This window comes from Myotis nattereri (assembly GCF_964212035.1).
Source record: "Myotis nattereri genome assembly, chromosome: 3".
Classification (NCBI taxonomy): domain Eukaryota; kingdom Metazoa; phylum Chordata; class Mammalia; order Chiroptera; family Vespertilionidae; genus Myotis; species Myotis nattereri.
Genome location: NC_138077.1, coordinates 191,631,245 through 191,647,350, shown reverse-complemented (window position 1 = coordinate 191,647,350; position 16,106 = coordinate 191,631,245). Strand labels below are relative to the sequence as shown.

Here is a 16,106-nt window from a genome sequence, read left to right as displayed (position 1 = left end):
CTCGGGGAGGAGTGTGCATGGTCAGGGCCACTTCCCGGGTGGTGGAGGGAACCCCTCCTTCCTCACCTCGACAGTTTCCAACCCTCTGGCTGCCTCTCTGTGCCCTGGAGGGAGGACTGGCGCCTGCCAGGGACACAAGGCCCCACCAGGTCTCTGAGGCCAACCCTCCTGGGAGCCTCAGGCTTGTCACTAGGAATAAATAGCCTCGATCTGCAAGGGTGGGGAAGGGAGGAGGAGGCTCTGCTCCGCTGTTTGCAAAACAAGAGACAACACAACCAATCCTGGAAACAACCTCCGCACCTAGAGTGGAGATTAGGGTGCACCGCCGGCTCTTCCATCCCCAAGCTGGGCCCAGAGACCCATTCCCTCCCAGGCTGGGGCTCCTGGGAATCACTTGCCTGCCTTCCTGGGTCCCAAGTCACCCCCGAAGCCAGGTTTCCTTTCAAAATTCACAATGGCTTGTTCATTATTGGTGTTCTTGATGCCTAAACTGTTAGGTGCCACGAGGGCAGGAAATGGGTCCTTCCTGATCATCACCCCATTCCCGGTACCTACTGCAATGTTTGGGTAATCAATGTTTGATGAATGCATGAAGAACAGACATGCTTCAGTTTGGATCCCTTCCCCCCCGCCCCCTTTAGTTTGGCCCATAGGCACCTGTTACCTGGAACCCAGGGAGTGAGCATCCAGACCGTGTGTGGGCCCTTTCTTTGGGGTTTGTCTTGCCATTTGGAGTAGAAGGCAAAACATAGTTTGCTCTGGGGGAAGGGGACTGGTGAGCAGCCTTCTGAAAGGAAGAGGTTATGAGTGAGTAAGGATGGTGCTGGATCAAAGGTAGAGTTGGGGTCTCTGGTTTTTACTCATGGCTTGAACATCCTTAAAGAGCCCATCTTTTCTGAGTTTTTACTTCGCACGAGCCCTGTCTGGGCAGTTTATATATATGAATGCACTTGATTTTCCAACAACATTTGAAATGTCTACTTTTGTCCCTGCTTTAAGGATGAGGAAATGGAGGCACAGAGAGAGTAAGTAAGCTGCCAAGGGCAACACAGCTAATGGCAGATTGGATTCAAATCCAGTCAGATGTTAAAACTCCTTATGCCAAGAAAAGAGTGTGGGGCTAAAAATATTAATACTTTTTCTCCCACCTTCTAAGTTCTTCTTACTGGGCTAATCATCAAATTAACAGAGAAGATTAACAGGAGAAAATAAAAGTGTTTTTTTCTTTCTTTTTGCGTTTATATTTTTAGTTTATTTTTAAAATATATTTTATTGATTTTTTTACAGAAAGGAAGGGAGAGGGATAGTTAGAAACATTGATGGGAGAGAAACATCCATCAGCTGCCTCCCGCACACCCTCTACTGGGGATGTGCCTGCAACCAAGGTACATGCCCTTGACCGGAATCGAACCTGGGACCCTTCAGTCCGCAGGCTAACACTCCATACACTGAGCTAAACCAGTTAGGGCTATGTTTTTATTTTTTAATAATTCTTTATTGTAGAAAGTATTACATAACTCCCCTGTTTTCCTCCATTCACCCCCTCTAGCCCGCCCCCACCCCCCACCCCAGGCCCTCTGCCCCTTCCCCCCTTGTCTGGGCCATGCATATAAGCATACAAGGTTCTTGGTTGATTACTTCCCACCCACCCACCCTCTCCCCTCTTCCCTCAGAGATTCTGCACTCCTTTCCATGCTTCTGGATCCACTCCGTTCATCAGTTCATTTTGTTACTTAGATTCCACATATGAATGAGATCATGTGATACTTGTCTTTCTCTGACTGACTTATTTCACTTAGCATGATACTCTCCAGGTGCCTCCATCCTGTCTCAGAAAATAAAACTTTTTTTAAAAAAGATATATATTTTTAATTTCAGAGAGGAAGGGAGAGGGAGAGACAGAAACATCAATGATGATGATAGAGAATCATTAATTGGCTGCCTCCTCCACGCCCCCTACTGGGGATTGAGCCCGCAACCCAGGCATGTGCCCTTGACCAGAATTGAACTTGGGACCCTTCAGTCCACAGGCCAATGCTCTATCCACTGAGCAAAAATGGCTAGGGTGAAAATGAAAGTTATTAATACATGGACAAAGGATATCTACATAGGCATGAAAATCCCAAAGACAGTGAGGCAACAATGGGTATACAAGACCTTTTTGGACACAAGGGGAAAGGGGGGGGTGGGGGGAATGGCTTATTAGATTTCTGAGTCTTTGTTTCTTTTTTTTTTCTTTTTTCAGTTGATCAGCAGACTAGCCAGGATCTCTAGCCAGGATCTCCAGCGAAGTCCTGGTTAGGATCTCCAGCCAGGTTCTGTGTCCATGTTCTCTTGCTAGGTTCTCCAGCCAGGTTCGGTCGCCAGGTTCTGTAGCCGGGGTCTTCAGCCAGGTTCAGTCACCAGGTTTTAGCCAGGTTCTCTTGCCATGTTCTATCCAGGTTCTGTAGCCAGGTTCTGTCTCTAGGTTCTGTGGCCAGTTTCTATCCAGGATCTTTTGCCATGTTCTCTCCAGCGAAGTTCTTCTGTTTCTAGGTTCTGTGTAGGTTCTATGTCTAGGTTCTGTGTAGGTTCTGTGTGTAGGTTCTGTGTAGGTTCTCGTCTTTTGTTTCTTAATAAACAGCTTAAATATCCCAAAAAGGCAGCTTCTGGGTGACAAAACGTTGGTTCCCTTCAAGAGCCTAACTGGTAAACTCTACAGCCTCTGTAGTCATTTAATCTCTTTAAGTCTCCTTATCTGTTAAGAGTGGCTGCCTTCCTGTCTCACAGCATTCTTGTGAGGATTGGATGAGAGCACACAGTAGGTATTCAATATTCAATGTTTCATGATCAAGTGTTAAGGTTCTGCTGCTGGACTTGGAGTCTGGAGGCCAGAAAAAGTTAGGAGATTTCTGACTTGGCCCAACCTGGGGAAGGGAAACTGGTGTAGGGCATGGGGCTGTTTATCGTTGTTGTTCCTGATGCCTAAACTATAAATGCCCCTCTGGTTCCCTTCTCCATTTCCAGCTCCCCAGTGGGCTCACATTTCCCTGCCTGCTCTATTTCCGATGACCAGGAGGACGTGCCCCAGAGAGCTCTAGGGATCAACCACATGGACTCCCTGTTCCTGTTTCTCGTCAGTCTCTCCCCCCACCCCCCTCTTCAGGGAACAGGTGTGTCTGAGCTGGGCCTGGAAGCAGAGCCTGAGTGTTGAACAACTAGCCTTGGGTAAGTGAGATCTAGCCACTCAGGAGGTCCCCACACACTCGTCCTTATCTTGTGGTGGAAGGGGGCTTCCTCAGGGTCTCACAGCTGTTCTCTCACCTTGGAAGGGCTTTTAAAAGGAGGCCTTGGGTGATGACTGACAGGCCTCTCGTGGTTTCCTCTGGGTGCTGAATCATTCTCTGATGCTTGTAACCACAAGCCCTCCTTCCCCCAGTGAGAAAACTTCTTTCCTTCTTTGGGTGTATTGCTCACTCTTACCCTTTGGGCTGCCTAGGGTTCCTTCCCCCTTTCAGTGTGCAGAGCTGCCTTCTCCTGGGTACACCCATCTCTCAATGTCTTCTTCAGAGCGAGTGGCAGGAGGAACTGGGGCTGCCACCTGGTCACTCTGCCTGATGGCTGGGCTTCTTAATCAAGATGAGGCTGGAGCCCTAGCTGGTTTGGCTCAGTGAATAGAGTGTCGGCCTGGGGACTGAAAGGTCCTGGGGTTGATTCGGGTCAAGGACATATGCCTGGGTTGTGGGCTTGATCCCCAGTAGGGGGCGTGCAAGAGGCAGCCAATCAATGATTGTCTCTCATCATTGATGTTTCTCTCTCTTACTCTCCCTCTCTGAAATCAATAAAAATATATTAAAAAAAAGATGAGGCTGGAGAGGTGGACATCTGTGGGATCATGAAGGGCCTTGTCCTTCAGTGGTTAAATAACAAATGAGATAGAAATTTGTGAATGCATGTAACCCTAGTTGGGCAAGGCTCAGACTCAGATGCAGAAAAAAACTTTTTACCCTGCAGATCTCAGCTACTTTCAGGTTTTATGCCCACTGGTCTATTGGACTTACGCCTCCAGGGACAGAGGAGAGCATTTCCCCAGAGCTCTTCAGCTGGAAGAGTGAGCCCTGTCGTGTGAAATGGGTGCAATTTCAGAACTCACTGAAGGCTAGCTTTACGTGATGGAAAAGAAATCAAATCCCTCACGAGGGCTCTGCTGTGCCCAACACTCTCTGTCCTTACAGTTAGGTTTAGTAATAACAACAATAATAGCTCTAATTGATTGTGAACACAGCATTTAAAAAAATTCTTTAAAAAACTTTTAAAAATTGATTTCAGAGAAGAAGGGAGAGGGAAAGAGAGATAGAAACATCAATGATGAGAGAGAATCATTGATTGGCTGCCTCCTGCACCTCCCCTACTGGGGATGGAGCCCACAACCCGGGCATGTGCCCTTGACCAGAATCAAACCCAAACCCGGGACCCTTCAGTCTGCAGGCCTATGCTCTATCCACTGAGTCAAACTGGGCTGAACACAGCATTTTAAACATATTATTTCATTTAATGCTCACAACCATTCTGTGGGTATAGTACAGCCGTGGGCAAACTACGGCCCGCGGGCCGGATCCGGCCCGTTTGAAATGAATAAAACTAAAAAAAAAAAAAGACCGTACCCTTTTTTTTTTTTTTTAAATATATTTTATTGATTTTTTACAGAGAGGAAGAGAGAGAGACAGAGAGTCAGAAACATTGATGAGAGAGAAACATCGACCAGCCGCCTCCTGCACATCCCCCACCGGGGATGCGCCCGCAACCCAGGTACATGCCCCTGACCGGAATCGAACCCGGGACCCTTCAGTCCGCAGGCCGACGCTCTATCCACTGAGCCAAACCGGTTTCGGCAAGACCGTACCCTTTTATGTAATGATGTTTACTTTGAATTTATATTAGTTCACACAAGCACTCCATCCATGCTTTTGTTCCGGCCCTCCGGTCCAGTTTAAGAACCCATTGTGGCCCTCGAGTCAAAAAGTTTGCCCACCCCTGGTTAGCTTACTTTTACAGATGGGGAGACCAAGGTTGAATGACGCTAACTTTGTCTTGATTGGCAGCAGTTAGAATCAGAACACACCTCCATGGTTCATGGTCCTAATCATTTACATTGTACTGCCCCTGACACTCATTCTGCCAACCAGCCATTCTCTTGAGGGGATAAAGCTCAGAACTTTAAAACTATTGCTATGGTATGACTCCTCCATTCAACTGTGAGCTCCTTGATGGCCCTATGAGGCACGCAGTGCATGCTAGTATTATTGTTTTATGGATGAGAAAAATGATGCTCATTAAAGTCAAGTGACTTGTCAAAAGTCACACAGCCAATAAGTAGCAGAGTCAGACATGATTTTAGAGTCTGTTGTCTCTCTATTGAGTGCTCTGTTCCAGTACACTGTAAAATTCACACAGCTCCTGGCTTTAAATGCACCGGGTAAATACGGCAAGTGGAGCACAGCCACAGGTCACTGCGCATGCGCAAACTCCAAGCCCCGCTCAGCCGAGGGCAGTGCCAGACACGTGTTCCCAGGTGCCAACGCGGAGCCGAGCGCGAAGGCGAAGTACACGTGGACAAGCTCTGGCGAATAAGAACTGGCCCTTGTCAAGTCAGGACACTAGACTACATTTCCCAGAAGCCGCCTGTGGTGGACGCCTTTGCTAGAGGACGTACTTCCGGAAAAGCTGGCGCCGCATAGGCTGTGGAGAGGAGGTGGGCGGTCCTAAGCCTCCGCGGCTAGGCCCGTTTCCTGTAGGTTCAGTGTACCCGGAGACTGAGGTGGTGGGGCGCCAGCGTTGTCTACTGAGCTTTCCCAGGCGTGAGCAGCTATGTCGGCGGCTTTTCGGAAGGCAGCTAAGTCCCGACAGCGGGAACACCGAGAGCGAAGCCAGGTAAGACCTCACCGGATCCACGAGCGCCGGCTCTGGCCCCATGTGCTTCTCTCGCCCCAACCCCCTCTTTGCTTGAGGGCCCGGGTAAATCAATGCAGATATATGGTGATGACGCCGGCGTGGCTGGGGTGGAGCCTCTTGGCTCTGCGAAGAAGGACCTGTCGTTCTTTTTTTGGGGAGAGCACGGGGATAACCAAAACTATCTTGCAAGTTTTAAGTGAGATAACTAAATGGGGTGCTGTGTGTAAAGGTCTTGACCCCTGCGGAACTTGAAGTCGAAGCTCACACAGCCAGTAAGTGCCCTGGCTGGAACTGGCACCCTCATCCAAAGGTGCTCGGCTCCGCTCGCTGCGTATAGGGGCGGTGCCCGAAGAGAACCGATGTTATGACTATAGTGTCATCGTCGTGGGCTTTTTGTTTATGTCTCACCCTGTAATGTTGGTGTTTTTCACCCCCATTATACAGATGAGGAAACTGAGGCCCAGAGAGATGAAGTGACGTGCCCCAGTGACAAACACCAAATTCAGGCCGAATAAACATTTGTAGGACTTCTCTGGAGGGTGTGTGTGTGTGTGTGTGGGGGGGAGGTTGAGTGGACATTCGCTTAATGTATGCAGAATCAATTTATTCCATTTCTACACCTGCAAGACAAATTGTGGGAATCCCATAATACCGATTCAGAAAGGATTCATTTTTTAAAAATATTTCATTCATTTTTTACAGAGAGGAAGGGAGAGGGATAGAGAATCAGAAACATCGATGAGAGAGAAACATCGATCAGCTGCCTCTTGCATACTCCCTACCGGGGATGTGCCTGCAACCAAGGCACATGCCCTTGACCGGAATCGAACTCGGGACCCCTCAGTCCGAAGGCCGATGCTCTATCCACTGAGCCAAACCGGCTAGGGCAGAAAGGCTTCATTTTACAGATGAGAAAGAGAGGGAGATGGATGTGCCTAAAGTTGTGTGGCCAGCTGATGGAATGGAACTAAGGCCTTTTTAAAAAAAAAATTTTTTTTTTACTGATTTCAGAGAAGAGAGAGGGAGAGAGAGATAGAAACATCAATGATGAGATAGAATCATTGATCGGCTGCCTCCTGCATGCCCCACATGGGGATTAAGCCCACAACCCAGGCTTGTGCCCTGACTGGGAATCGAACCGTGACCTCCTGGTTCATAGGTCGATGCTCAACCACTGAGCCACGCCGGCCAGGCGAACTAAGGCCTCTTAACCACAGTTCAGTGTTCCTGCTTAATCGCATTTATCAGGCATTTATTGTTTACTTGGTGTGTGCTCGTGGTGTGCTGGGAACAATAGTGTAATTTGCGACCTTGTTTGGACCTGTGTGTGTGGATCCAGCTAAAAGTAATCATAGCTAGAAGTGCTTACTGTGTGCCTGAGCCAGACAAAGTGCAAAATGCTGTCCTCTCATGATCTCATCTACATAACTCCCAACAGCGGGTGGAAGTGTACTATTGTGTTTACACATTTGCAGGTGAGGATACTAAGGTTCAGATAGGGTAAGTAATTTGCCCAAAGGCATGTAGCTATAGTTGGCAAGTGGCAAAGCCAAGAATGAGACCAAGTGTTTTGAATCCAGAGGCTACTAAAAGATGAATAAGGAGGCAATTTTATAAGAGGTGGCACATAAAAAATGCCAAATGAGGAATTTGAGTGGGAAGAGTAGAGATGATGAGAGAAAGCATCATGATGAAACTTGTTGGACTTGAAAGGCAATGATAGTAGCTGTCACTTTTTTAGCACTGACTGTATGTTAGGTACAGCTCAACATGCCGTACAAGGATTATCTCATATAATCCCACAGCATCCCTATGCGGGGGACGTGGTCCTCATTTTACAAATGAGGCATCTGATGCTTAAAGAGATTGAATGTGTGTCTAGAGCAGGGGTGGGCAAACTTTTTGACTCGAGGGCCACAGTGGGTTCTTAAACTGGACCGGAGGGCTGGAACAAAAGCATGGATGGAGTGTTTGTGTGAACTAATATAAATTCAAAGTAAACATCATTACATAAAAGGGTACGGTCTTTTTTTTTTTTTTTTTTTAGTTTTATTCATTTCAAACCGGCCGGATCCGACCCGCGGGCTGTAGTTTGCCCACGGCTGGTCTAGAGTCATAGTTGTATGTAGTTGGTTTCGATTAGCAGAGGAGACAGAGGGCTTTCAGGGCAGGTAGTGAGTAAGACATGGCCATGTCTGAATAGGAATAGAGGGTCTTCGTGGGAGAGGTGTGGAGAAGGCCATCTGTAAAGGTTGGCAAACACATTGACAAGAGCACTTCCTATTTGGGTCAAGTTTGGACTTTATCCTATTGATTCTTCATTGAGACAGTGGGGAGCTATTGAAGATATTCTGTGTGGAGGGGGTGGTGTAACTATGTGGACTATTTCAGGTGCAGTGCCAGGATTTTTTCTATAATGCCCATATACATTCAAGTGACATGGAGCTCTCAAGATTTCTGCCTCATGATGTTGCCCATTTGACCCTTGAGTTTTCTTTTTCTATTCTGTCAGTCTTCTTTATCTGCTGTAATTAAAATAAAAATTATCAGGAGAGGTTTTGGGTATTATTTTTAAATATTGAATTCTTTATTGCATCGCTTCAGAGATGATAGATGAGAAAGGTGACTGTTAAAAATTATTATACAAGTTTAAACAGTGGAGAAGTGTATGCAGTTCCTCAAAAGTTGAGATTAGGGAGCATTTGATGTCTTGCTCCCCGGTATATGTCATCAGTTTGGCTCAAATAAACTCATAAAAATTCTCTAAAAAAAGAAGTTAAGATTGTTCAGAGTAGAAAAGGATGCAGTCCAGTGGGGAGGGGAAGAGTACAGACTGTGGCCCCAGATAGAATGGATTCTAATTCTAGCTTCGCCACTTACTAGTTCTGTGTTCTTGGGCAAATCATTCTCTAAACTTTATTCCCCTTTGGAATATTGGGATAGCCGTTTCTTTGCTTTACCTACTTTCCATGATAGTTGTGGGGATTAAATGTGATCATAATTGATGAGCATAGCAGATTGCTCTGTAACAGAGTAAGTACTTAATAAATGTGGCCTGTTAGGATACTTTATGCAAAAGCATCTAGCTCAGACCCTGATATATATTAAATGCTCAACAAATGGTAGCTGTGGAAAGATAATAGCAAGATAAAATCCTTGTACCTTCTGTGCTATCCAAGTTCTGTGTCATAGAAAGTATGTTCTGTCATACGTGGTTTTCTTTCATACTTTGTACCAAAGGTATAATAATAACAGTAAACATATGCTGGGCACCTGTTATGTGCCAAGCCAAGTCCAGACACTACCACTCACAGAGGTTTATGGAATCCTTACGATAACCACGAGAAATAGGTACTATTATTTTCATTTTCTAGTTGGGAAACAGCAGCTCAGAGAAGTTAAGTGATTTGCCCAAGGTCACAAATTGGTAAGAGGCAAAGCTTGGATTTGAATCCAATTCTCCAGTCTCTAAATTTAGCTCTCTTACCACAGTTGCCTCTTACTATATTTTCCCTCGTAGTATTTTATAAACCCTTGGATTAAGTCTGTAGTAATTTTAGTACAACTGGCAACTGCTTGCTTAGTGCCGAGTCATTGTTGCCTTTCTCTGTCCTTAATAGGCCAGGACAACCACTACGGCAGTGCTGATGGCCTCTCTGGCACCGGCACAGCTCCTGTCATCCTCAGGCAGAGACCAGTTGGGGGAGGGGAGGGATAGGGTAGCACGTTGGCTCCAAGGACATGGATTGACTGAGCTCCCCAGAGGTGCGTGTTCCCATCATGTGAGGAAACGTAACACTTTTTCTTCTTTTGTTTTCTAGCCTGGCTTTCGAAAACATCTGGGCTTGCTGGAGAAAAAGAAAGATTACAAAATTCGTGCAAAGTGAGTTCAGACTTTACGGGAGTGATGCTGCCAAGAAAGCTTCCAATCTCTCTGCGCTGCAGTTGAATTGCCTGAGTGTCCAACGGGATAATTTCCTGCCATTGATAAAATGGCCAAAGCTCTGGCAGCCTGTCAGATACTTGTCTGTGACCCTAAACTTCTGTCTTTGTTTAGCAGAGCATTATTTATTTAACTGTAGTTGCATTGTGAGTTTTTTTTTTTTTTTTTATTGTGTTGCTACAGATCATTTTCTCATAGTGGCTTTGATTTGCCCCTGCCTTGGTGTTTGAGCCAAAAGCTGAGTCTTTTTTCACTCCCTTTTCTTGAAGTGCAAGATAAAATCTAAAATTCCAGTTGCTGAGTCTCTTACATCACCATGTGTGTGGTGTGGAATGAAGAGATGTGAAAGATGGATTCATGGGACTGAGCGTGGGTGATAATGAACTCTGAAAACATTTTACAAAACAATTATCCCCATTCTTCTTCTTCGCTAGCACTTTATTTGCAGAATACTTTATGATGATTTGTTAGTTGAAGTCCTTTTTATACTCCTGGTACAGATGGTGGGCGATGGGTTGCTCTGGGTCTCCGAGTTTTTAAGGCTAATAATAGTAACTGAGGGCTGCTACTGGGCAGGCAGTGTTCCAGGGGAGTTACAACTTTTCCACTCACTTATTCCTCCCAACAGCCTTCTGGGATACTACTGTTATCATGTCATTTACAGATTAAATGGGGATACTGAGTGGTTAACTAACTTATCCAAGATTACTCAGCCAGAAGTGGTAGAATCAAAGTTTGAACCCAGGGTGTCTGGCTCCAGAATCCATGATTCTGGTTACTTGGCTATAATGTATTGTGTAGTTTCTGAATCTTATTTGGTCACTTGGTGCCCAAAGCTTGAATCAGAACCCAGTTTTAATTTGTGCGTTGTTTGGTCTCTCCTTGTAATGATATAAATGGCACTAAAACATATGTGACAGTTAATTTCACGTAAGATTTGACCAGGAGAAGATCTGCAGAGAGAGGAGCTCAACATCAGTGACAGTGGAGTGTGGATCAAATGTAGTCATTGCTTTTTTTTTGCTTTGGCTTTTTGAGTTTCATTTTGTGCGAACTTTAGCTCCTTGTAAAGTTTGCTTGTTGTGTTATTGTTGTGTTTTTCTTTTTTGCTATGAACCTTGTTTAACCTGCTTTTTAGTGACTACCGGAAAAAGCAAGAATACCTCAGAGCTCTTCGAAAGAAAGCTCTTGAAAAAAATCCAGATGAATTCTACTATAAAATGACTCGAGTTAAACTCCAGGTGGGTGTCTAATGGATCAGTTAGTGTTTTGAGCTCCGACTCAATAAGGAAATAAGGATGGGGGAGGAGGTGGAGAGAAAGAATCTTGGCCTTTACTTAGCCTCTCTCTACCAACTAGAGCAGTGATGGCGAACCTTTTGAGCTCGGCATGTCAGCATTTTGAAAAACCCTAACTTAACTCTGGTGCCGTGTCACATATAGAAGTTTTTTGATATTTGCAACCATAGTAAAACAAAGACTTATATTTTTGATATTTATTTTATATATTTAAATGCCATCTAACAAAAATCAACCAAAAAAACGAGTTCGCGTGTCACCTCTGACACGTGTGTCATAGGTTTGCCATCACTGGCCTGGTTGGTCCAGGTGCTGCTGTTGGCCAGTATCCAAAGCAAAACTGCCCCTTCATGAGCAGCAAGCATTTCTGCCCCTGGCTCTGAGTAGTCTTATGCCTGGAGCCATTATAAGAGTGGAAGACTGGATGTGCTAAATTGACCGTGCGCCTTGAGGGCCTAGTGCATGGAATTGCTATTGCATAAAGCTTTGGGTTGTCTTTTTGTTCCAACCATGAACTACGTCAACAGCTTAGAAATGATTTTAATCTAATAGGGAATGTGTCTTTGGAATTTGGATTTCAGGATGGAGTTCATGTTATCCCGCAGACTAAGGAAGAAGTAACTCCAGAACAGCTGAAACTGATGAGAACTCAGGATGTCAAATATATAGAAATGAAAAGGGTTGCGGAAGCGAAGGTAACAACCGAAAACTCTTTGTTCTGATGTGTTTTCGTTGGTTAAGAAAAATATAAATCCCTCGACCAAAATGATATGTTGGTTTCTTCTGGCATTGTATGCTTAATTAATTGTGAAAGTGATTTAGAAGCATGGTAGAGTGGAAAGGGTTTCATGTGGGGAATGAGACAGACTTAGTTTGAATTCTGGCTCTACCACTTATTAGCCCCAAGATTATGGACAAATTTACCTCTATGAAGCTCTTTCCTCATTTCTATCTCATAGATTTGTTGTAAGGATTAAATGCGTTTTGGATTATGCCAGGCCTGACATGTGGTTGGTGCTTGATAAATTTTACCAGTCCTCTCCTTTAAAAGAATGAAGCAGTTTCTTTGCTGGTTGGTGATAATGATGTGAAATGGTTTAAACTTTGGCAAATTCATTTCTGATACCCTGCAAGAGCCCAATATAAAATGAGACTATATTCTGTATTCTAGAAAATCGAAAGACTAAAATCAGAGCTCCACCTGCTGGATTTCCAGGGGAAGCAACAGAATAAGCATGTGTTCTTTTTTGACACTAAAAAGGAAGGTATGGAATGTTTGAAGGTTCCTGGGACGGTCTAGCATATTTTTTCTGTATTGTTTGGTGTTAGAGACAGTGCTTGAAGGATTGTCTTGACTTTTAGTTGAGCGGTTTGATATTGCAACTCACCTGCGAACTGCCCCGGAATTAGTGGACAGAGTCTTTAATAGACCCACCATAGAGACCTTGCAGAAGGAGAAAGTGAAAGGAGTTACTCATCAGACTCGACTTAAGGTAATTTACTCCATTTTTCTTTGGGTCTGAATTTAGGGGTGGGAGGATCTAGATTCCTTTTTTTTTTTGGTCACCAAATTTAAAATAATTATTTGTGGAAAACACATCAAGTTCCCTTAGAAAAGTAGAAGGAGGTTTTGATGATGGGGATGGGAGTGGAGAAGAGTTCCTGGGTTTCTCAGATTGGAGGATGGGTAGCCTAGTGGTCAGGAGCATAGGTGTTGGCCTTTTGACCTTCATTTGAATTCTAGCTCTAACCCTGGGCTTTGTGCGTTTAAGGCTTATAACAGGTGCCAACAGTTTTAAAATACAGAGAAAGGAGAGGGCACTGAAGATTAAGGGGTCTGCTATACCTTTGATATCGAACCTTTAGCAGTGAATACATGTATCAAAAAGTCTTTCCTATTATGCATTTGTACCAAAATTTTGTATTGACTCTTCCTTATGGTGTTTTCCATCACCATAACTGGGTTTGTGCAGAAGACATGCTTTTCTCAAAGCCTTCTGGAGTTGAACTCTCACTTCTGACTGATTCATTAAAAAAAAAAAAAATGCTGTCAATGTGTTTCAGTCAGACAGCTGTTCTGTTTTGATTTGAATCATTTATTCCGCATCAGCTTTGCTTCCAATGTTTAATTTCACAGCAGTTTCTCTAGCTCAGAGGCAGCTAAACTTGCCTTAGTAATATAAATACCCCTAATTAGTTTGACTATATTCGGTAATCCCATAAATTTGACAGTCTGTGCAATAAAGTGAAAACAAAAGCTGTCTGAAGCCACTGCGGTGAGACTATGCTAGAATCAGGCAATTGTTTAAGGCTGAGGCCCAGCAATACTCCCCTCTATGCAGATAACACTTCCAGCTGAGGAGCCGGCTGACTAGTGTTCTCGTGATAACCCTGTTTGCCAATTAGTTGTATTTTCAATTAGCTGTGTCACTGATGCTTTTCAAGTACTGTGGTAGTCCCTAAGGAGATGAGAGCTCCCAATTCCTGTGTAGAAAGAGTTCACTAACATAACTTTTGAGAAATTGGGAAAGTTTGGATCTCTCCATTTTTGTCTAGTAGTGTTTCTTTTGATAGTTGTGTTTAAAGGAAAATTATTTTTATTAAGAGACTGCTGTGGGTGGATTGCAAAGGAATGCTCAGTCTGTAAATTGGAAGGGGTGGGCAGTCCACAAATGGGCTTTAGGAATCTGAACACCCTCTTCCCACTGACATTTTGAGCAAATAGGTATCTACGTGTATGCACATTGAGATACTTTAGTTCTGCCTTTCTTATCCTGACTGCTGTGGCTCAGCTGGTTGAGCGTCATCCTATGCACCAGGAGGTTGCTGGTTCCATCCGCAGTGAGGGCACATTCCTGGGTTGTGGGCTTGATCCCCACTGGGCGTCGTGCAGGAGGCAGCTGATCAGTGTTTCTTTCTCACATCGGTGTTTCTCTCTCTTCCTTCTCTCTCTCTGAAATCAGTAAAAACATTTAAAAAAATTTTAAGAAAAATAAAAAGTTCTACCTTTCTCAACTGGGTTCCATGAGAGAAGAGCCCTACAAATCTGTACACACATAAGTACATTTATTTCAAGAAACAACCCAAAGCTTTCCTCAGTTTCTTAGAGGTTTACAATGCCCCCACATGTAAGGAACCCTGGTGCTGGAGGCATCATCAGCAGTGGGAATGCTCAGGTCAGCTACCGCCGACAAATGCCTGCTCTCAGCTGCGGTTCTCGGGCACCCGTAACCTGCCTGGTGCCCTTCTCTTTCCCCCACTCCCTGTGTGAGGGTTCCCGTACTGGCTCATTCTGCATCACCTCAGGTAACCGGACACTCACATGAAGGTTGAAGCAGCTGAGGGTAGTAGTGGAAAGATTCCTGAGGACCGTGAGGCTCGGGACAGTCCTGACTCTGCTCCAGGTGAACCACGTGTCCCGGGCCAGTCTCCAAGGCTCTGGAAGTTCAGCTCAAGATGTGATGTTCCTAAAATGGACAGCTTTATAGTATCCTTACTTGTTAGTAACATACAGTGTCATCTATTCTGGTGTAAGAAGGGAGTTGGTAAAACCATTTATGCATTGGGGCTTAAGTGGATTAAGAAACAGTTTCTTACTTATTTTTTGTCCTGTGAAGTGTTTTATTGAACATGTGTATGTTTCCTCTGCAGCGGATCGCTAAAGAAAGGCAAAAGCAGTATAACTGCCTGACACAGCGGATTGAACGCGAGAGGAAATTGTTCGTCATTGCACAGAAAATTCAAACACGCAAAGATCTTCTGGTGAGGAGCGAGCCTTAGGCCTTCTTTTTTTTTCCCCTTGTGAAGGTCTTAACTGAGGCTGGATTTCAGCTGTGTGTAAATCAACCCCGGTGAAAATGTCTGCTCCTCAGGGGCAGCGGTTTGAGCCAGTGTCTGCTACTCTGACAGTGTTGAAATGTGCCTTGATGAAGAAGGTAATAAGAGGCTTATTAGTCAGTGCTCTGGAACAGCAAAGGGTAGGATCGGGTAGCATATGAACTTTATAGCTTATGAGCAGCTATCTTTAACATTTAAACAGGTTAACAAAACAGTGCGTGTCTCTCATTGGTGTTTAAAAATAGGCAACATTGTGTAGATAAATAACAGAGCTGAGGAATATAAGATGCCCCTTTCATATTATGATTCCTCTAAATGTCAAATTCTTCAGCTTTGCAGATCATTGCGTTGTGCCTTTCTCAACTGGGGTTTGTGAGAGAATAAGCCCTACCCCCCCAAAAAAATGATTTGAGTACTTCTCAGTTTTCCCAAGAATCTACGCAGTAGGTGCCCAGCGGGGAAGTTGATTCGTGCCTCCTGGGGTTGCCTTGGGGTGGGGCTCGTCTCTCCTGCACTTTGACAAGGGCAGAATGAAGGGTTTCCTAATAGGTAGTTACTAACTTCCCTGTTTTACAAAAGCCTCTCCTGCTATGTACTGGTAACCTTTTACTTTTTTATAGGATAAAACTCGGAAGGTGAAGGTGAAGAAAGAAACGGTGAACTCCCCTGCTATTTACAAATTTCAGAGTCGCCGGAAACGTTGAAATGTTATAGATAAGCCTTGTCATTCCAAATGGAAAAGAATTCTATGTCCTTTCCCCCCAGTAACTTCAAATTCCATTCCTATAAATGAGATGGTGTTCCTGTTTGTAATTATAATTTATTGCAGATCTGACATTTGATATAAACAACATCAATGCTCCTTTCCCCTCTTATGGTTTTGGGTTGTGAAATTAGTCTTATTTTTATATACTTACTTTTTTTTTTAAATTATGAAAGCTTCATATCTCATTACAGCAAGTTTGGGAAATAAATGAGTTCATTTTAATGAATACTTATTCTAGAACAGTAAATAGCTGTTGCATACTTACAGTGCTGGGAGCTCGGACAGTGGTGGAGGTGAACAGTATGAGCATTCTGGCTTATCGCCTCCATTT

The 16,106-nt window shown here is 44.4% G+C and overlaps 1 protein-coding gene across 1 annotated transcript; it reads left to right on the top strand.

Moving 5' to 3' along the window:
- The first annotated feature begins 5,753 nt into the window (after positions 1 to 5,753).
- Positions 5,754 to 15,875, top strand: UTP11 (UTP11 small subunit processome component). The gene is made up of 8 exons (XM_081086969.1): positions 5,754 to 5,910; positions 9,753 to 9,814; positions 11,013 to 11,115; positions 11,754 to 11,867; positions 12,344 to 12,437; positions 12,535 to 12,665; positions 14,824 to 14,934; positions 15,630 to 15,875. The coding sequence occupies exons 1-8, from the start codon at positions 5,848 to 5,850 to the stop codon at positions 15,711 to 15,713; spliced, it is 762 nt and encodes a 253-aa protein (XP_080943095.1). The 5' UTR covers positions 5,754 to 5,847; the 3' UTR covers positions 15,714 to 15,875.
- Positions 15,876 to 16,106: the final 231 nt, after the last annotated feature.